Genomic DNA, 22,838 nt, shown 5'->3' with positions numbered 1-22,838 from the left:
CCTGTAATGAATATAACGATACAAAACGTCATTTATTTGTAACAATTGCATTTATAATATTTGCAATTGTTCATCATGTTTCAGCATACTATTTGCGCATTTCCTTTTGAGTGTTCAAAATCTCCTCATGCACCACATCGCTGACTACTGCCAGGCCTTTCTCCAGACCAGAATACACCACCGACTTGCAGTAATTCAAATCGTGGCAATTATTTTATCCACGAAAAAAGAGTATATATGTCTCCTACATGCATGGGCGTGCCAAACTAGTTTGCTGCCCGGGGCGAGTTTCTGAAAATGCTGCCCCTTATACCTAACTTCTAAAATAATTAGGGTGTTAAACAGATTATAGATGTCGTCATACACGAGAATAAATCAAATAAAGGTCAAGTAAGAAAGAAACGTTTGATTTTTAAACTAAGCGTCAAAAAAATGTTGCAATTGTAAAATATGAGAATTTTTTTTTGAGGTCAAGGGTCTGGAAAACAACCCTTGTTTAAAAACCATCACCACAGAACACATAATGTTCGCTTTAAATTAAATAAGAACACATCTAGAAGAGCATGTGTAATAACTCAAACTCTACAGCTTGGTTCTGCTGCCCCCTACAAATGTGCTGCCCGGGGCTGTTGCCCCCTTCGCCCCCCTCTAGGCACGCTACTGCCTACATGAGAAGAACCAATGTATATTGACGCAAAGTCTTGTTATCCATTGCCTGTTTGCAATTGATTATTTTTTTGATAAACTTTGTCGTATGTTACTGCCGGGTACCTAGCTATAGTTATTCAAATCGAGGAAATCATTTCATCCCAGAATAAAAGAGTATAGATTTCTCTAAAATAAGAAGCATCGATGCATGTATCGCAAGGTCCCGCTCAGAACATTATCCTACATTGCTTGTTTTCGTTTGAGTTATTTTTCTGATAGACCTCATCATTTTTCTCAAATCGAAGGAATTAATTCATGTACAAAAAAGGGGTGAATACGTTTTAAAAGGATTAGAACTTGGCTGGCATTGCCTATTAATAATATTTTGCAAGGATAGAAATCGGTAAATGCATTCTCAAAAAGTATTGCACTTTACCATAAGGATCGGGGCTTATATGACATTGTCTGTTGGTAATTATAGACAAGGATGGCCATAGCTAAACTTCATTTATTAATAAAATGTGATAAAAGCTTTGCCAGATTGACATGAAGATAACAAAGATGTTTGTTTAATTATGAGACTGTTTGTTTTTATTGCGATATCAATATTTCTCAAGGATATGACTTACTACTGAACCGTACGAGATCTTTATAAAAACACACAATTTTTCATTTAATCAGGTTTGACCGATTTAATGTTAAAACAGTAATTTTGTTGGGCACATTTCACGCACTTGATGAAAGGGCGTGCTACTGATAAATAAATGACATCCACTACTGAAATATGTCGTATGTTCGTTGCTACATGCTACCTTAGCTGAATAGGAGTAGATTGAGGAGTGCGCTGTCCAGTAATTAGTTACAAGTTATGTGTGAGAAACTCGATAACATACCAGCAAGCCGTATTCATAGTTGATGACGTGTCGCATAGGGTTGATAGTAGAAATGTAGAAAGATCCGTAGGTCTAGAGATGGAGTTCCAAATTTTGAAAAAACTTGTACTATTTTGTACCGAACTCATTAAACAACTCGTTTCTTCATTTCAGAAATGTTTGTTTTTCACTGACCAAGGAAGGGTTCGCTGATTATCGCGACATTCCAAGATCAGATTCGCCTGGTTTTCACTATTGCCCAACCCACATATTAGCAGTAGCAAGTCTATTTGGTCATGTACCATAGATATGAAACAGAAGTTTGAAACACAACTTAGCAACTAACAGTTGGGGTTACGTGAAACTAACTACCTTTCCTTGCTCTATGCCTTTGCGCAGGTGGACTCGTATGCGTATAACGAAAGGATGCTGTAGCAAGAGTGAAAATGACTATTCTATTCAATTCAAGGGTCTTGCTGCACACTTACACAAATATATTTCTGTAACGTTTCGTTGCTGCACACTTACACAAATATACTTATGTATATTTGTGTATGTGTGCAGCAAGACTCTTGAATTAAATACAACTTAGCAATATTATGTTTTCGTCAGGGCTTTAGGATTTTTACTTTAGTATGATATTTGACAGAATGGAAAATAGAAATGTAAGTCTGTGTGTATATTCCATGAACTATTTCAGGCGTTAAAAAATGGAAGAAGTTCATTTTTTTTTATTCGAGATGGAATACTTATTTTGGATTCGATTAAAAAGTCTATTTTAATCTTACAACGCCTACAATAGCAGTATATTTGCAGCAATGGTAGTTGGGAAGGCATATGGATGATTGTCAATTTCTATATAAACTTACGTCACACGCGCCAAATACAATAAACGATTGAATAATGGTATTATTTCATGTACTGAATGATATTGTATTTCAGTTAGAGACTTGTACGAATAAAAAAGTTTAAGCGTTAAAGGTTTCAATTTAAACGTAATTTAGTTAACTAAAAAGTATAGGCAACAAAATATTTGAATGAATTGTTTTAGCTGTTTGGTTGACGAATAACTTCTCATTTATTTATCATTTATAGAAAATAATTTTTCCTCGATTTCGCGTAATATGAGAATAAGGATGGAATTTGGAATGTCAAACTACTTGTGCAAATTACATCTACTTGCAAATGTTATTATTATTTAATTCACATCTCTTGTTTCTTTCAGCTGTTTCTGATTTGGACGTGGAACAAGGTATCCCATATCACCTTCAATACCGATCACCGAATTCAATTGAGGAAGACTTATTCACAATGGATTCCAGAATTCCTTGTGTGATACATTTACATCAGAAAGACGGGCAGGTAAGCCATTTCTGATATATACAAGCACACATATGTTAAAACTAAATTTAATCCCAATCCTAATAAATTCCTTGAGCTAGTTTGTATCTAAAACATCAAAATTTGGTTTTAGTTTGGTTGTGACAAATGTCAACCTAACCACGGACTACAAGGTTATTGCAACATACAGATTTCAATAACAACAACTATTTATTACACGCATATTTGGTTGAAAGCAGAAATTTATGGCAGCATCTGGCCTCTGGCGTGCCAGATTGAATCACCCAACGGGCCGGATTTGGCCCGCAGACCGTAGTTTGCCCATGTCAGATAAAACCCATATTATCCATACGTAAGGTCGTGAAAGTAAGGTAAAACACATGGGTGCAATAAAGTTACCAGACTAACCCCGGAAAATTTTCTTTTTTGTTTGTTTTCGAATATGTGCTACTCGAAATTCAATTCTAGCGTCACATTTCCCCCTTTACACGTTTTATTGGAATAATGCATAAAACAACGATATTGAAAAATCTTGCTTAAGCATTTCAAAATAAAACGTTTTGATTTTTTTCACTTGCTGCCAAAGCTGAGAAAATGCGTCATTTATTATACTAGCGATGATATTTTTTCTTTCAATCCCAGTAAGAAGAAAGATACTACAAAACTAGTCAAAGTTCCGATCACTTTTTTTCTTAATCGGGATTATCCTTCTGCCTATTCGGTAATTCGTTTTTACCTCACCTGAAATATGACTTTATCATATTTTTAGGATTTGAACTACTTACTTCGCGGTGTTGATGCTTATTCAAAATCTGTTGCAAGACCAAAATCTCTCGACCCAAGATTATTGATGGACGAGATGGACTACGAAGATCCAGACGCGTACTCGTCTCGATCACCAAGAAACTCGAGTTTCTTTTCAACGGTAAGTTGAATTCATATCCGTAAGGTGGCGTAAGAAACTACTTTAAAATAGCTTCATAATGAACCAAACTAGACTCAGTGGGGCGTAATCTCTAGTCGTATAGTCGAAGGTTCATAACCGTGCACATCCGTAAAGTATGTAATATATAAATCATAGTCATTATACAAACCCCTGCCGTTGGGTTGTTGAGTATAACCCGAACTAAAACCAAAACGAAGAGCTTGGAGCACAAATAAAAATGGTCCGATTTTAACAAAATATACGTGGTTGTCTGAATAAAAAAAAGGTAGAAGTCGTTACAAATAAATTCGTTGATTGAATTCAGTACGGGAAGTTCATCCGAGAAATTTCGCTGATGATGGCGGAGCAGTAAGAATATAACGACTGCGAATGTCCCATTCTATCATAGTTAAATGAACCATAAAAAAAAACGACTTTGACAGTGTATTTGCTGGTATAGCAATGCACTTACAAGAATTCAAATTAACGTGATTACAGCACTCGAATCTTTGTACTGAAAGCATTTTATCTCCATGAGAGACGCTCACAAAGCAGCAAAGTTGAGGAATTAGAAAAAAATAAATCTTATTTCATGACAAAATCATAACAACGAAATTGTAAACATGTAATATATGGTTTGCAAAAGTTTAATTTACACAGCAAAGGCTCGTGGGAAATCAAAACTATCTATTTATTGACGACGCGCCTTTTAACCATATAATTTATAACTACCGCCTTCTATTCTTTGACCAGTGTTTTTATTCGTCTATTTATAAGTTTCTTTTGTATGAGAAGAGCAATATTAAGCTTACATAGTCATGCGATGAAAAATTAATAATATTGCCTGATCCTAAATAACATGGATGCTTTTATTCTTACTCAAAGCATGGTGTTGTGACCCCAGCTACAAGTGGAAAATTTATTGAAAGAATAGTTGAAAGCGGTTAATGACAAGTTAAGAACTTAGTTATATTAGATCTTGGCGATTGAACTTTTAAGAATATATAGGTAGACACAAGACAAATGAACTTTAATTCAAATTGTACTTTAGGTGGAAGGGAATTCTGCAAAAGTGAAAAGAGTCTGAAAATACGCAGTTTTTCATGCAAATTACTATTACTTATTTTACGAAGTCAAATTTTCATGGCTACAAATGTGATAACGAGTGTTTTCAGTTTTGAATAACACGCCAAAAGACGTTATCTGAAACCCAACGCCTATTTGCGATTATGTCTGGCCAAATAACGTCAAATTTTCATTAGGAGAAACTCATAATTGAGTTGGAAATGTAGAAAAAATGGAAATGTAAAAATGGAAATGTAGAAAAAATATTTGCATTCAATTTTTGGAGAAAGAAACACAACATCAAAGTCCATTTGGAGAAACTAATAATTGAGTTTAATGCCGAAATGAACTTTTATTTTGGATTTTTTGGGAAAGACCGTAATTCGTATGATCGCATGTAAATGAATTCTGCATATAACAGTTTGAATGTTTTACAAGGCGCGTATGCGCATTTCATTTCAATACATAATTTATGATTTGAACAATAAACCATAGGCGAATAGTCTTCAAATACACATACATAGTTCATGGGATAACCCGAAGGTGCGAAATTTCACTCATTTTAGTGGAATTGTATCAGGTATTGATTACGAATTGGCAGGTTTGTCCGTGAAATGAAGAAAAACTCAACAAGTTGTTCCTGAATTTAGCGATTATGGAAAGTTGCGAAAGAGATAGATGATACCTATACTGGCCATCCCGAAGTATGTGTACCAGGTTAGGGTTAGACCAAATAAACTGTGATAATGACATGAAAATTATAATCTATATATCTATATCTATAACGCTAAATAGTAAAAACATAAAGTGTTAAACTATCTCACTTAAGTTCGGCGGGCCATATTAAATCGTTACGCGGTTCATAAATGGCCCGCGGTTTGGAAACCACTGTCCTAAATTAATATGGGATAAACAGATCAGAAAATTATTGTTGAAAAACACTGCATCGTTTAACATGCAAATTTGGGCATAACTAAATTAAAAATATTAAGGTGCCCGATCAGCATATATGATTGATAGGATTCCTGAATCCTAACTTGTAATAATTCACATAAAAACCCAGAAAGCGGATTAAAAAGCATAAATCTTTTGAAGTTTGCCCAAAGAAGTTATAAATAGGTCATTGTATACACAACCAGCCTGACCGCGGGATTTCAACGAAGTTTTGTTTTGATTTCATATGAAAATCGCAGAGTATTTTGTTAAAGCTTAGTCGAATGAGATCTGAGAAAGTGTTATAGGTTCGTATTTAAGTTTACATATACGCGGAAATGCTCTGTACTGTTGTATTAACAGTACCCAAGGTAGACGTAACTGATCCAAGAAGATAGGTTTTGAGCAGAACTTACTTCTAATGAGTTAAAATACCGACTTGGCTAATTCTGTAACTGTCCAAATAAGCAACAGCGGTATTAATGAAATTTGACAAGCAGCAAATACATTCATGTCATTGGATAAATTAATTTTAATTTACTCAGGTATATAATCGGTATGTAACTATTTTTTCTTGTGAAAAATATCAACCGCTTCACCGGATCCATAACACTGAACATTTGAGAACCACTGAGTTAAATGATATGCTTCATAATCAGCTTACTTTTTTGTATATCTAACTAGCATTTATTTTAGGACCTTTAAAATCTAAAAATTGGCAGCCATGGTTTTTATTAATTCCTCAATTCTACATTTCCAACATACACGCTTTACATTATAGTAGTGAGCTAGTGAGTAGTGACCTAGACTTACCGCGAGTTTAATATGGACCAAACTTGGATGCAATGGTTATATGCTACTTTGTTGTTGTTTACTTGTTTACAAAAAAATTTTTGGTTAATTGAAGACTTGGTCTGGAGGAGAGTAAGAAAAAAGTCTGTTTACGTGCGGAAATTAAAACTAATTGGTGCTCTGTTTTTTTTTTTTTAAATTTAGAATTGAGTTGTTGGCTTATTCGACAGATGTTGTTGTGCGGCGTTCTGACATAAAATATTTTCTTGATTATCTGAGAATTGGGAAATTGTTGGTTACCTTTATAACTTTTTTTTGTAATATTGCATTGATTGGGATAGAGTTGAGCAATAATTTTATTCCGAGTTTACTTATTTTAGTTATATTACGAGTTCGGAGACTGTCTGTTTTAACCAAATGAACTTATAGCCTGTTCATAGGTTTCAGTCTCTTTACACAACTTATGTAAAATAGTCGAACAAAATTATTCATCTCCATATTGGTACACACACTTCTGGAGCGCCCAATTATATATATATAATTACGTTTTCATCTTCTAATGGCGAAAAGGCTAGCTGCCCTCTGCGTTGGATTAAATGTACTAAATCTCTATAATGTCCAGCATTGAATGACGTTAAGTAATTGGTAGGAGGAACGCCATGGTACAATTTCACGTTAGACTGCGCTTGTTTAAAACGTTTCCATAACAAAACGCGTTGCTTGGTGGTTTATCTGGTAATTTAAAGGATCATAATTTAATTTAATAGTTCTGAATAGCGTAGCAAAAAAGAACTTGTACGTTACGAAAAGGGAAGAGAGATTTATTTTATTATCGGGCTTAGAAAGTGGACAGACTTGTGATTAATGGGCATGTTAGACAGATCTTCGTCAGCCATTGTTTTTTTGCTGATTGAAGAGGTGAATATACATAATTTTAAGCACAACGCTATGTTAACCACAGTTCAGAGTCGTTAAGGTACTTGCCAGGTTTATTACTCACATCTGTGTGTGTTTATTGAACACGGTCAGATTGAGTCAAACATAGGTCCAACAACATGTTTGAGATTACGCGTATTAAACAATAATCTGGTTATTCCAACACCATATGTGAATTGCATAGGCTACTTCGTGTAGTTCTTCCATATCATATAAATATAAAAATCGCATCTAATTTCAAATTATTTTGTGTTATATTAGTGCGCCTAATTATCCTACATACAGATGATTTCAACTTTTGTCGGATCTCGCGAAAAAATGGCCACCCGTTTTAATTGCATACCGGTAATCCGATTAGTGGCCAACGTCGAAGTAAAAGACTAAATGAAGAACGGTATGTTGAGTCAAAATAAGTGATTTGAGCTTTTACCAAAAATGTCATGAACCCGGATACGGAACTATACTAATACATTTCGATTCATGTATTTGATTTACCATATTATATGAAGACGTATCACGAACCATTACAATAAACATTGATATGGCTGTTGGGAATATAGCATGTTTATGGGATTAATTTTTAACCAAAACGCTAGGATATTAGGTCGCGTTTGGGCTCAAAAATCACCATAAGTCATTGGACGCCGTCCCTTTTATTTAATTGATTTTGGGTTATTTCACATTTTAAACCTGCGTCTACTTAAGAATTTCAATTATTTCGAATACAATTATTTTGAATTAATCTACACCGTGCTCTCGGCGAATTAAACTTGTGACAAGTTTGCGACTACGCATATATTACATATCACATCTCTAAATTCTTACACCTTTTTTTTTCGGCAATGCTATGTTTGAGGAGTCGATATATCTCTTCCGTTTATTAATTGTAACAATAACAATTTTGTTGTTTATTCAAATGGTTTTCACCATTGTTTAAAATTGAAAATGTAATTAAAACGTTCAACATAAAATCTGTTAATTGTGGTGTATTTTTAAATCAAACTTGCAGTTCTTAAGATCGTGGTAACGAGTAATTGACAATACTTGTACGTCGCGACTACTCGCAATTAAATTCATGTCTGAAGACGTAATAACACGTTTGCAAGATTGATGAATTTGTCATCAGAAAGGAATGAATAAACAAACAGCAGAATCGCTGATCCGAAATAAGTGAATGCTCGGTGATTTTGGTGGTGGATTAGGCTTGTTTATCACGGCGTTACTTGGTGTGGTATACCTTAGTATACCTATAAAATTTAACACACAAGATGTTTGTTATAATCCTGATTAACGCCAAAATCTTGTTGGCGCTTCAAAAGTGTGTGAGCCAATATGAGAGTAACTAATTTTGTTCATCTATTTTACATCGATTTGTATAAAGGGAGTGAAACGCATGGGCAGGGGGTATGTTCACTTGGCTAACACAGACCGTCCCAGAACTCGTAATAGAACTGAACTAAAATAAGGAAAATTGGAATAAAATGATGGCCTAACCTTAACCTGGTGACACACTACGGGAGAATCTAACAGTTTCCAAACGGTAGCTATTATTGCCTTGCAAGTAACTAGTTAACATTAAGACGTGTAGGTGTTTTATCTTCAAACTATAGATGTTTTCGACAACGTTTGTGAGGTTAGTGTTATAATGTTATAGAGCTTAATTTTTGCCACGAATAATCCAATATTTGCCAATGACAGGAAACTTGAAAAACTGACACCCAACTTTGAATTTTAGAATAAATTGTGCGCAGGTGAGAAGTCGTCAGAAGTCAATAACTGATTGCCAAGTGCCAACCCTTCGACCTTGTCAAATTTAAGAGAGCAAAGGCCACCTATTCGTAAACACGGCAACTAAAATATTAAGTGTCCCCTTAGGCAGTGTTGAAGTTAAATTAACTAACACTGGATATAACTTTATTCTATATACTTTAGTAACGATACATGTTCGATTTTACTTTACTACTTTCGTTTTTTACAACATCGTCTATTTTTACTAATTGAGTTGATTCTGTAAATTATGAGTCGTATAAAGTACCCGTCCGGGTTCATACATTACGCAGCCAGGATTATTAAAACAGTAATTTTGTTGGGTAGAGCAAGTTTAGTATAACCATTATCTTTATGGAACGGAAATTTTCACTGTGATTTAGATGGAGCAGATATTCTATGAACTATGAACATATTTATGAAATATATGTGAAAGAGAAAGAAGAAAAGTAGGGTAGTCGAGCGAATTGGGTATTTAGACGCAGTAAATAAAACGATTTAATTGAAATAAATTGGTGCATTATATAAAATGTAAAATATATGATGGATAGGTTATATGGTGGATGAAACCAAGAGAAGACGTGAAACTTATTTGCTAATGATCGTAATACTGAAAGATCCCAGACCAGACTGAGATTTGTTGAATAGACGAGAGTGTTTGTGCATTTGTGGGTGGCCATACGAAAGCTCAACAAACACATATAAACATTCCACATATATATATCGTGTATGTGTGGCCTTACAAAAGCACACCGAAACGCATATAAAAATCTCATATAGATATCGAGCATGTGTGGCCATACAAAAGCACAACAAAACGTATATTAAAATTCCACATAGATATTGAGAGTGTGTGGCCGTACAAAGGCAAAACAAACACACATAAAAATTCCACATATAGATATCTTATAGTCTTATGGCTTCTATGCGGTGAGAACCCGGCGACGACTGTGGTTAATATTTTTCTCGCGTTTTGCAAAAAAAATACTGAAACATGCCGTATTTACCAACTACGCCAAAAATGTCAATTGTGCGCGATACCAATTCGTGATTTCTACGTATCAGACAGTGAGAATAATTCTGGGTTCGCTCTCCTTTTACGGTGAAGTCTATACGGCTTCAGGACCATTTCGCGAAATTCGAGATACGGTGCGGGTTTATTGTTGTTTTAAGTACAAACTCAGCCGAACCGACGTTGCCGGCTGAATGAATGTCTACCCTTGCGTGATATGATTTTTGTATCGCTAAGCCAAGATACAGATTCACAGATTGCATTGTTTTCAGCTGAGAACGAGAATATGAAGCGGTTTCGAGAATAGAATAGTACATTGAATGAAATTTAAGGGGAGTATGAGGCAAACAAAATTAAATACCACATCAGGCAGATTTTTAAAAATTGTTCATTTTCGACTGAGCTATTTATTACTAATTAAGAATGAGCGTTTTATTCTGATTATATTTAAGCGGAAACATTAAAATTTATCGTTAATGTTTTACAAAGAGGTAAGTATGGTAATGAAATTATTGTTAAATTGTAACGAAGAACCTGCTAATTATGTTAAAATTGGTGAACTTAAGAATAATATGTTTCGGATCGTCTCGGAAAGCAGCATGCAGTCTTAGTAAGAAAGTCTTTGTGATTTTGAGCAAATTCTGGAATTATATCCGCCGTGCATTAAAATTAAACAAAATAATAAAAAATAAATTAATTGAATTTTGAAAAATAATAAGAATGAACGTGGTGTGTATGAGTAAATTCGCTTTGAAAGTATGTTCAGGGTTATGATGGATATAAATTTTGAGCTTCAAGCTTTGATTCGAGTAAGAATGCGAGTGCTAATTCTGGTAAAGTTAATGTTTCGCGCAAAGGTTTCTTTGCAGTTGACACGAAGCTTTCTGATATACGTCAGTCACGTTGAAATATTCCTATTTTTAGTGAAGGGCCAAATCCGTGGGTATGAGTATTCAGGAATAAGGGCCACTAAATCATCATTAAAAGGCCAATGAGTCAAGTAACATCAAAAATCTTGCCGCCTGTTTTCACTAATTTAATTTTTCCAGTATAGTACATATATATATATAACTATAATACATAGTATATATAGGTATGATTACGGTATCGGTAGCTATTTCGAGCAGGCACGGGCAAGATAGCTTTCTTAAAGATATGGCGATTCTATTTGTAAAATCATTATTGAGAATGGACAGTCTTAAGGCTTTGATTTTTTTTATTATGTAAACGGAGTCACTTCAAGGGAAAGTTTCAGGGTTTCTATTTTTTTTAATATATAAATGGAGTCACTTGAACTAAATTAAACTAGGTTTCCAACACTTTTGACTTACTTGTCACACACTACAAGCCTTCAGATGACTTGTCATACGGGGGCCTACTTGAGAAATCCCTTGATGACCGACCAGCACTGTTCAGTCAGCGAAACAGGATGGGCTAACTAAATAGACGGAGGTTTTTTTCAAGAGGTCGCAAGGATAATGCGATTTCCAATTCATTTGAAATAATGATTAAAAGTTTGCCAATGAAATATTAAGAATAAGAAACTCGGCTGCCAAACGATACATAAAAAAATGCGGACCTCCTGAAGTACGCGCACCAAGATGGCGCACAACTTGAACTCCGGTTGTGTACCAGGTTAGGGTTCAGGTTGTGCGTCATCTTGGTGCGCATACTTCAGGAGTACCAACAATTCAGTGTTTTAGTTTTAAAACCTACAAAGGTTTACCCAGATTATTATTAGATTTCAATAATTATTAGTATTGCGAGACGGATGCGAAGTTTTTCCAAACAACAATAAATAATTTGCGTTTGGAATATTAAGAAACGAGAAACGACAAATCATATGGAGTACGTGTACTGGATTTAAACATCACTAATTCGAATATTCACTCAGAATATTATGAGAATTTGAGATAAAAATTTTATTTGGTACCAGTAAGTTATTTTCTGTTACCTTGTACGGTACAATGTGTGAAAGCAATTTCTAACCCGACGTAGGAAGCCATTATCTCATCGGGGTCTTAGAAGTGTTAGTAATTCTATAGTTTGATGAATGCTAACTGCCGTTGTCGAGGAAACCTGGCGGCAATTTGCGCAAGTAGTCAGTCGACCAAAGTTCGCGTCTCGATAGCACATCCCACTAACAGAATAAGTAACTATTGTGGCTGAGTCGCTCAGAATGGCGCGTAACCGGAGTGCCACGCTTGGTGAGAGTGTGATCAATTCAAGGATTACTATAACGGGAGTTGTAAAATATTGTCAATGATTGAGTTGATTTTTTTGTGGGGCATCGTATTCTTTCGACTTCACTGTCATTCCTGAGAAAATCTTAATGTACTTTTCTGAGAAAGAAACAGTGGTTTGAGGTACGCACGCATATGATATATATGACTATAGCAAATAACTCTAACTTGCGTCAGTAATGATCATTCCGTTAAAAGAGTAAGATATTGGAAGTGATAGAATAATGTCAATGATAAAAAATGGAGTTGATATAAGTTGATATAAGTTGATTTTTTGTAGTATCATCTTAAATCATGCGATTCCACGGCCGTTCCAGAGGCAATTTATTGGGAAAAGTAATCCGGTAAAGTCGCCCAACGTACGCGCCATAGCATAGAATACATGTCTATAGCATATAACCGTAGCCAGTGAATTGGGTTTTATTGAATGATAGAAATTTAGAAAATTACTGCAAAATATCAAAAATGTTTTTATGGAAATAGCAAATTAAACGAAATGCACTTTGATGTTTTGTTTGTCTGTAGCTTGAATAATTCATTTGTAATTGCATATTCCGAAAACAAAGTAATTGGGAGTTGTAAAGTCGGAGAAAAATAAGTCAACCTTTTTGTTTTCGTTTTTCAAGACGATATATTAAAAGGTGTTTGTGCTTAAAATGAATGAATGTGACTATGGTTTACAATCCAATACTGCACACTGTTACGATATAATTAGTAGGCTCAGAAAATTTAATAGCAACAGGAGAGAGCGAGCCATTTTAATAACACAAACCTAACATTGAGTTAAATCGCCTTGTTATCCATCAATGTTAGCGGGCGAATGTGACGTTGATTATGACGTATTGAGTACCTCGGTTCAAAATATACTGCTATTGCTGACATTAGGAGCCTCTGAAGCATCTTAATTTAGATGTATTGGCCTACGTAAGCGCAGTACTTTGTTCATTGGATTTGGCATATACAGAGTGGTCGGTGATAAATTCCCTTACAATTTCATTTTTGTTATGAAGTCAGTTCGAAATGTATCAAAACAATATATGGCCAAAACAACATATGGTATCGATAAATTTCCTTTTCAATTTAATAAAAATATTGAAACGTCATAGAACCCTATATTTTATAAGAATCAAAGCGCTTTTTCCATTCGTTTCTTTGATCGAAAAATGGTTTGAATTCATTACATCATGCTGAATGGCAACGTGCATTTTCGACGTATTAATCCCCAGTTTTCTGGACGAACTAACTGCATCTAGATTGCTTCGAGAATAACATTCGTTACAGTTTTTAGAAAGTTCTCTACACGTTGTAACTCAGAAATAGTTTTGAAAAAACACTTGATAAAAAAAACTTGCACGGTCATTGTAAATAATAGAAATCCAAACTTTTGCCATAAATTTTATTCGTGGGATCAAAATTGCCTCATGGAACGCAAGCTCACTTCAAGGCAAAAAGATTCATATTATTTGCGGACCAAATTTTGCCATCCCAAAAATGATGTTTTCTTTCGAAGGAAGTGTGAAATAGATTGTAAATATTGCCAATTTACAAGATGTCAAGCATCAGAACATAATGTATGGTTTATTTAAATGTTCCAGACTCCGTGTTAGTTTCATATTAACATTGAACGTGTACGTGATGCTGTAATTCACTTTGTTAACACAAAAATGCGCTTTTCGGAGAGTTATAGTTTAGCACAGTGTTACTCTAACGGTGGGGCGCGCCCTACAAGGGGGGAGGGAGCGTAGATATTTTTTGATGGGGCGTGAAGCTATTTGAAAATAAAAATATTCTCAAGATTGATCTTGCCCGCCCTATTTTGGATATTTACGTTCCATCCACGTATTTTTGAATAAAACATATTTCCCCTTACCGTCTGTTATTTGTAGCTTATTGTTAGCTAGTTATCTTTGAGGTGCGGCGCGAGACTTGAAAAATTCTAAAAAAGGGGGCGCCTAAAAAAGATAGAGAACCGCTGATTTAACATTTAATATGTTGATTTGCGAAGTCATTATCCTACCAAATGACAAAGTTTGCGGTTGTGTTACAGGTCCTGTCGATAGTTATGGATACTGAATCAACTTGAGAGTGTTATTGAAGGCGTTTATCGCATTGCCTCCGCCTATTCTGATTTGTTGTTTTATCCAGTTAAACCCGGACAGACCGGCCCTAGTCTAGACTTGGTCACAAATTCAATATTTGATATCACATTGTGACAAAAACTGTAAAGTTTCAGGTATTGTTCATTGAGCCTATCACGAGTCAATTATATGTACCAATGACCATAGCGTTAATCTATTAGTCTAAAAAATGTCAGCCGAATAGTGATACCAAGAATATATTTTAGCGTTATCTTAGATAAGAAAGATCGTGAACTATTACCAGTATAAGACAATAAATTTACTGAATTTTGTTGCTATTTACATTGCTTTGGAAATAAGATTTACATTGTCGTTAAGTCGTGAAATGAAGTCTAACTTGTTCAAACACATTCAGCGAATAAAACGATGTTCTACGCTAGAATATAATCCATGTCTCAAGTTTGGTGTTGCCAGATTTGATGGAACACCGAACATGTACATGTGAATACCTGACTGATGACATAAAATGGCAAACATACAGGGCGTTACCAGATTGAAGCAAACATATAGCGCTCGGAGTTAGATGTCATATTACTTTGCGTCGCGTAAGATGATAGCAGATCATGTAGTTATATATAGCAGAATATGGACAGTAAGTGGAACATGTTTTGATAAGAATACGGTAGTGAATTTTAAGTATTTTCATCGAATATTCTATGCTACAAAATAGATATAAAAATTATCTCTGTTGTATGTTTAAATTCTGCTCATTTAGTTAGTATATATAGTTGTATAGTTGTTACATCTTCACCCAGGTATCTGCTATATATAATCAAATAAGTGTCCTTGGGCAAACACGGGATTTTCGTTGGATAGACACGAGTTCCCCAACGTGACAGAATCTTTTTGTAGCAAAGCTTGAAGCCTATTGAATATAACTCAGGTAAAATGTCAGATCCATATTGCAATAATCTCGAAAAGATATCTGTTATACCAAGTTACTATTGTACAGGGCCTGCTATTGTAGTATAAATTGTTATGCTATATGTCAAACGATACTGTATGCAGGGAGGGCACTGTTAACTTGACGATAAAACTTGTCAACGTAACGTCTGAAATATTTTGGCTTAGACAAGTTTTTGTGGTTTCCATGTCAACAGAACGGTGTTTTCGGTCCATTTAAGACGCATGTAATCGCATATGCGTGCGTCACAGCGAAAAGAATTCGTTCACAAGGTTCGCCAGTGTTTTCACGCATTTTGCTCACCACAGAGGAGAAACTACACGAGTCTCTAGTTAAAGTTTTACGATAGGATATTATTCATTGAGCTGACGGAATTATGAGTACATTCTGGGTGTTATTGTAAGATGAAACGGTCTGTTTTGTAGCTAACAATACGTATCATATAATGAATGTCTGGTACTCCCGTAGTATGTGTGCCAGTTTAGGGTTAGGCCATACTTTTATTCTGATTTTTCCTACTTTAGTTCTATTACGAGCTCGGGGACTGTCTGTGTTGGCCAATTGAATATACCACTTGCCCATATGTTTCTGTACCTTTATCAACTTGATGTAAAATAGGCGAAGAAAATGAGTTATGGAATATTGGTACACACACTTCTGGAGCGCCGAATGTCTACCAGTAATGTTTTCGATCGGCTCGCATGAAACCATTTTGTGAGTTCACATCATGTATGTATGTATGTGGGGAGAGTACAATAGATGGTTCTTTAACTCGTGGGTCAATAAAATATTCATGTAATTTTGTCCTAGACTTTTCCATGATATAAACAGGTTGCGTTATGTTGAATGGTACTAAAAGGTGACCACGTTTATGGAAATTCCAAATTTGATAGAAATAGCTTCAAATGACGTGAAATTTGAGTATCGGAATATTTTTCAAACCCAAAACATTAGTAATCGTACCGTGCGTATGACGTTAGCACGTATAGCTGAGAAAATTACGACCTTCGTCCCTTCGGGTCATATTAGTGCAAGTTGTTTTTCATGTGAAGTGCGAGACAGTAAAATTTTATGAAGGCGATAATTCAGTCAAATTGAGTAATTCGCAGTAGAGTCACACTACTGGTTCGTGCTGTATTTGTGGGAAGAATTAGAACCGGCGTTCGTTCTAACCTTTATGGAATTGCTTGAGGAACATATTACAGTACTTAAATTGAATATGTATTGAATTATAAAAACAGGATCTGCCATAGAGCTATGGCAGTATTTGAAATAAGAAATAGTGAGCTTAATAGAAATACGGTGAAAGGACCTATGTTTACAAGCAACGAAGGAAGTCGTTTGAAGCGTTCCAGAGCTAACATAGTAATCTACGCTGCGGCTGCTTATCTGGACGTAAACAGTTTATACAGTTTTTTTCATTTATCTATGTTTAAATCGTATAGTTCGAGCATTCAAAGACAAAGAATTTTACATTGGAAATGCAAGATCATGTTTTTTGTGAGATTAAACTACTTTTCGTTTATTTTCTTTTTCACACTATTGGTATGTCAGGGAGGTAATTTCAGGGATAAATTTCTGAATGGCAGTAAAATAGGCAATGCCAATTTCCTTTACGTTTTACGGAACAGTTAGGAGTCTACATCCGTGTTCAATGTTAGGCAACAGAGGTCTTTTATTACTAGTTTTATAGGCAATGTAATGGAACAGTGAGTTTAAAATGAACGAATTTCTGACAGGTATGTGGCCTTAAAATAACATGTTCAAACAACTAAATGTAATTTGACATGAATGAATTTACCAAAATGTGCTTATGGTTAAACGATGAAATACAACAAAGCGAAATTGAAGCGCAGTAACTAGGCAGCATATCATACCTTTTATTACAGAAATTCAGTCTAAAGTTTGAAAGTGTTATATAATCTAGACAAGACAAAAGTATTTTTTCGGAGACCCGAAGTGGACACTAATCGTTAGCAAAATGAGTTCTATGCTTTACAAATATGTTTGTTTTCCATTTTCAGACTAAGCGTGATTTTGCTGATTTTCATAATTTTATGAAAATTCATTATTCTTTACTGAGTGTTTTTTTGGAATCTGGGAAATTGTTCGTCGTTTTCGCATTATTATACAGTATTTTGATATATTGATTGATATAGAGTTTTAGTTTTAATAAGTAATGCCTATCAATCAGGCATCTTCAAACATGAAGTATATCAGATTGATGATAACACGTAAGGCTAGGATAAACTTGACACGATTATCAGATCCGATTAAATGAATAAAAGGGTCAGGCCGTGTTTTAGTACGTCAACCTCGTATAGCAGACGTCTATAACAAACCTTATCGTCGCCAGCAATCTTAATTGCGATGGATATTATCTTATGTAATTCCCTTGCTTGACAAGCCGTATACATTACATGTTTGCTGAAAGTTTTTTGACTTAAAAAAAAACGTTACATCGATTGCTGGTTCGTAAATTCAATGTGAATTTTTTTTCACAGATTTAGTGTTTGTTATCATAGTCTGTTTTCATGAGATTCGATTCAATTCATTATAATGTTCAAGTCAAGTATTAATCCATTTTGACCTAACAAAGATAGTTATACTTTTATTATAAAGCGTTGTTTGCGGAATAACTGGTGAATAGTCGTTTGTTTGTTGATATTCGCGACTCAAACAGTATATGAAATTACACAATAGATTATTTAGACTTGTTATTATTCACGATTCGGATCCGATTTGGCTCAAGGCTTGATTTTGCATTTGGAAATAAACATTTGTTTTCAAAGTTCCGAGTTTTCAATTGTGGAAGATATGTACCAGCATTTAATTTACTGGGTATTTGAACTTCTTTTTTAATTTATTTATATTCTGCTGTTGCTTGGGGCCAGGCTGGGATTCGCGCTACTGAAAGCTAGGCGGCAGTTACACACTATTATTGATACACGGTTGTTTTGTATAATATACGTTTTCATGTTGTAAACGAGATTCAAATTGACCAGTTTGTATATTTTTTGTCTGGCGGTGATGTTTTTCTGAGACCATAGCAGTTATTTTGAAGGCATAATTACCCACCTGAAGCTACATATACGTGAGTCAACGCAAAAAAAACGTCTGACTTGCTAACGACTCTCCCACCGGGGAAATTTTGTGGTTACACGACAAACTGAAAAGCGAATATTAAATTGGGTTCACGACCCTAATGCGAGATGAAAATAACACTTTTAAATGCTTTGTAACATATGTTACACATTGCGCGATGTATTACGAGTATTAGCTGAGTCATTTATTGCAGTATACGACCCCATTTAGGGTCCATATTACAGCTAATTTTGTGAGAGTTTAGAAACCTCGTTTGACATTTACGTTGTTTTTATTTCGCCCAATATAGCTTGAACTTGACGCATTTGCCTGGGGCGTTTGTGAACTTCAACTCATGTGACTGATCTAAGTTAGTAGTCAAATTAGTTCCAATTGCATCACCGAAATTTTAAGTGCAAACCAGCACACGTGTACTCAACAAGGGTTTAAGCGCGATCGCTGAAATGAATCAACAAATTTAGTTTTAACACAAACGGAGCTGTTATAGAAAACATCAATTGTATTACATAATTGAAGGCATTTTACAAGAACAGTAGTTATCGCACGTTATCCAAAAATTAATGGAATACCGTATTTTTGTATGGATAAAAACACTGTACAATTCTGGGGTGAGCCCATTAGACCAAATAATGTTTAAATTCAGTAAGAAAAATTTCAGATTAATACAGCGTTGTTTCGAGATTTATACTATCATGAAAAACATTGAAATTTGTCTTGAGATGTCCAAAAATTCACGCATACTGTTGTGCTTATCAGTGTGAAAAAATCACGTTTAGCTTAAGAAGTTAACTTTGTAGAATTTTATGAATGGCAAATGAGCTTGATAACTATACTAAGCTATGCGAACTTTCATTTTGGTACTACCCTACGCTGGTATTTTAAACCATCGAGTCACCAGAAACTCAACTCAAAATGTACTTGAAACGATGAATCACTGTTAGTCTTTTGTTATAGTGAATCATTCACAGAAAGGTCATCAGTATATCGAAATTGACACGCTACAGTAGAAAAGTCTTAATTTGACACCGTAGTTATTCAACAGGTTCAATTCTAGACAATCTATTTCCACAAAGTTGGCGTTAGAAAATGTGAATACAACATCGTAGGATCGGTACTCCTGTAGTGTGTGTACCAGGTTAGGCCATAATTTTATTCCAATTTTCCTTATTTTGATATCGGGGACTGTCTGTGTCAGTCAAGTGGATACCCCCTGCTCATAGGTTTCAGTCCCTTTACACAACTTGATGTAAAGTAGGTGAACAAAATTAGTTGCCTCCATATTGGTGCACACACATATGAAACGCTGTAGAATCAAACATAGTTCGAAATTCAAAATTTAAACACGCCGTTCATTATAAGGTTTAAGACAGTATCTTGTGTCACAATGATGTAGCAATCTGGTATTCGAGTGTCTTGCTTACATCGTGTGAACTGGTGTCAGATACGCTCAACGAAGCGCGTAAGTTTGTTTGGGTTACCGGTTCCATAGCCTGGAAGTCTCGTAGTGGATAAAGAATTTTTGCGAGAACACTGGACAACTGGTAAGTTAACCTTTGGAGTCACTGATTTATATCATTCTGCTATTTCTGAATGCTTATCGACTGGACCGGGAGCAACTTGATCTTAGGCCAGCAATTTCCATATCTGGATAGATAGGCTGCAGGGGTGGGCAAATCTAATCGCAATCTTAACAAGGTTTTAGTTTGATTGTGGCAGCATCAGGCGGATCAGATTGAGTTATCCAACGAGCCGGATTTGGCCCGCGGACTGTAGTTTGCCCATTTCAGAGATCGAGTAATACAAAATGTTTTAATATATAATAATCAAAAATAAATTTAATTTGTAGCAAAATTAATATTAATACGGCCCAGCTTTGGCTGCTTGTGTAGAGCTCTGTTCTAAGCGAAATGAGCACAAAAACTTCACATAAAAAATACAGCAATACGTATAACCATAACGTATATAAAGAAATTGAAAGCCGAAAACGCGCTAAAGTTTTCGCCAATTGCAAGTTTTTATAACACCGTTTTATGGTCAATGGGGTCTACTAATCCGTTGGTAGTCGGATACGGTATCTTGTCAGTGAATGTATCAAATGTAAACTGCTGTACTGATTTCAACTCTGTAGGAAGTCATTTTACAATAGAAACGTGATACTGGAAGCAATTGAAAGATTTCATTTCGCGGCGAGTAATTCGAAACAAAGGTGTGCGCTTCCAAGCATTGTTTTACTGCCGTTCGAATTCGGAATAATCGCGCGTGGATGTCAGTCGTTTTGAGATTTATGTGTTAGATTGAAGTTGCTACCTATATTAACCGAACCAGTTTGAGTATTTTTTCAACGTTTGTTTTGGACGGTTTATAATGAAAAAGGCTGAGTGAAAATTTTTCACGTTCATTTCAACGCAAACCTCTTATTGATAATATTAATGGTAATGCGCCCAAGGCTGTATTTAAACGTGTATTGGTGGTATTTTAATTTCCTATATTGAGAACAAGGCATTATTCACAGCCTCGCAAGCTTTAATCTTATTAACTTAATTGAACAGTGCAGTTAGACAAAGTGAGCGTGATAGCAAGAGTCTTCCCAAGTTAGTGATTGCTCATAACTTGATCATTGATAATTTGTAACTGATGGGTTTGCAATTCAAGGTTCTACAAGAGAAGCTAAAACGAGACTCGGGTGGTAAAATAATATGTTGCACAAGAAAATACGATAGAAAAATTAAAATGGAAAAAGTATTTGACTTATTTGAGGCATGGATGTTTTAGCTTGTCCAACGCAGATTATACATGCTTATGTATGAAATGTTCTGGATTGTGTGAGAGATATATTAGCCAGCTAAAGGCTCACTGTTAACTGAGTTAAATCTTAGCTATTACCGAAGAATTGTTCACTAACCACAAGCGTGTATTTTTCTAACAAAATGACAAGTTTTAGACTTGAAATTGTACGAATGAATGAACACAAACCATTTGTTCGTTTTCGCTTCGTCGCATTTCAATGAAAAGCAACCAGAGAAAGCTAGCGCTAATGGACTCGGTGGGGTTCTAACACACACGACGCATCACTTTATGGCGAAACATGGTGTTAACTAAACGTTTAAAAGGTGTTAAATTTCAACCAAGTTTAAACATGGATAATTACGTCACCATGGTGCACATATGCACTGACAATTTAGCAATATACATCTTGGACAATGCCCTGGACATCAAACTGTCTTTCATTTTCTATACGAAATCTCATGCGCGGGGGGTGGCCATCGAAATGTCGGTACTACAGAAGAAAATTGACTTCTGCTGTACGAGTGCAACCGCGTCTTCGTATAGTCCAACTCAAATCCAACTTTTACTGTACCAACTTGTAATCAATCCTTCATGAAAACAATTTTTTCCTTTACTGCAAACTGGCGATGGGTATATGTATAAAAACCCTGGTTTCTTTGGAATGTTCAACAATGAATTTCATTACCGTAATAATCGCGTACTTCTTTACTTCATTTTTTGGACGATATACTGTGGATTATACTGTTTGTTTTTAACTTTATCGAACATTCACATCTGCTATATAACATGCTTTAAAAAATATGCCGTTAGTTTACTATAAACGTTTTTACAATATGTCCGTACAAGTGAGCATTTATCATGTTTTCACTTTCGGATTTTTTTCTGCGTACTCACAGACCCAGAATATCAGAGATTTGTTTTGATCATTATTAGAAGCATTTTTGTGGTCTAGTTTGACGACAATTAAATTTAGGTTTTCAGTCCTATTATATGAGTACAATAATATTTGTGTGGAAAATAGCACGTTCAGGGATAAAATTGGCTTATTGAATACCATACAATTGAATCCTTAGCTCTTATTAATGACAAACCTAGCCAGACATTTTTAGCATTCCTATCCATTAATTGAAGACATTTTGTATGAACAACATCACGCCCGCAGGTGTGTTCGAAATTTTTTGAGTGTCGCTGAATGTGTATCTCGATATAATATTCTTATTAAGTCGAAAGCGTATTTGTCAGCGCGCTGGTCCAACAATATTGGCATTTAGAATATGGACCCAGTTTTTATAATTTATACCAGTTTTTCTGGAAAATCTAGTTCTGTCAATGTCAGACAAGAAAGATTTAGTTTCATTTATTCTGATACA

At 35.1% G+C, this 22,838-nt stretch overlaps 1 protein-coding gene across 2 annotated transcripts in view; it reads left to right on the top strand.

The window, feature by feature from the left end:
- Window positions 1-22,838, top strand: part of LOC120334720 (uncharacterized) — a 91,446-nt gene that overhangs the window by 52,980 nt on the left and 15,628 nt on the right. For both annotated transcript variants that reach the window (XM_039402216.2, XM_039402218.2), the window contains 2 exons: window positions 2,746-2,882; window positions 3,631-3,786. In XM_039402216.2, the coding sequence (XP_039258150.2) occupies window positions 2,746-2,882; window positions 3,631-3,786 (293 nt within the window). The remainder of the gene's footprint in view (window positions 1-2,745; window positions 2,883-3,630; window positions 3,787-22,838) is intronic.

This window comes from Styela clava, chromosome 1, assembly GCF_964204865.1.
Source record: "Styela clava chromosome 1, kaStyClav1.hap1.2, whole genome shotgun sequence".
NCBI classification, from domain to species: Eukaryota; Metazoa; Chordata; class Ascidiacea; order Stolidobranchia; family Styelidae; genus Styela; species Styela clava.
This window is presented reverse-complemented; position numbering and strand designations above follow the sequence as displayed.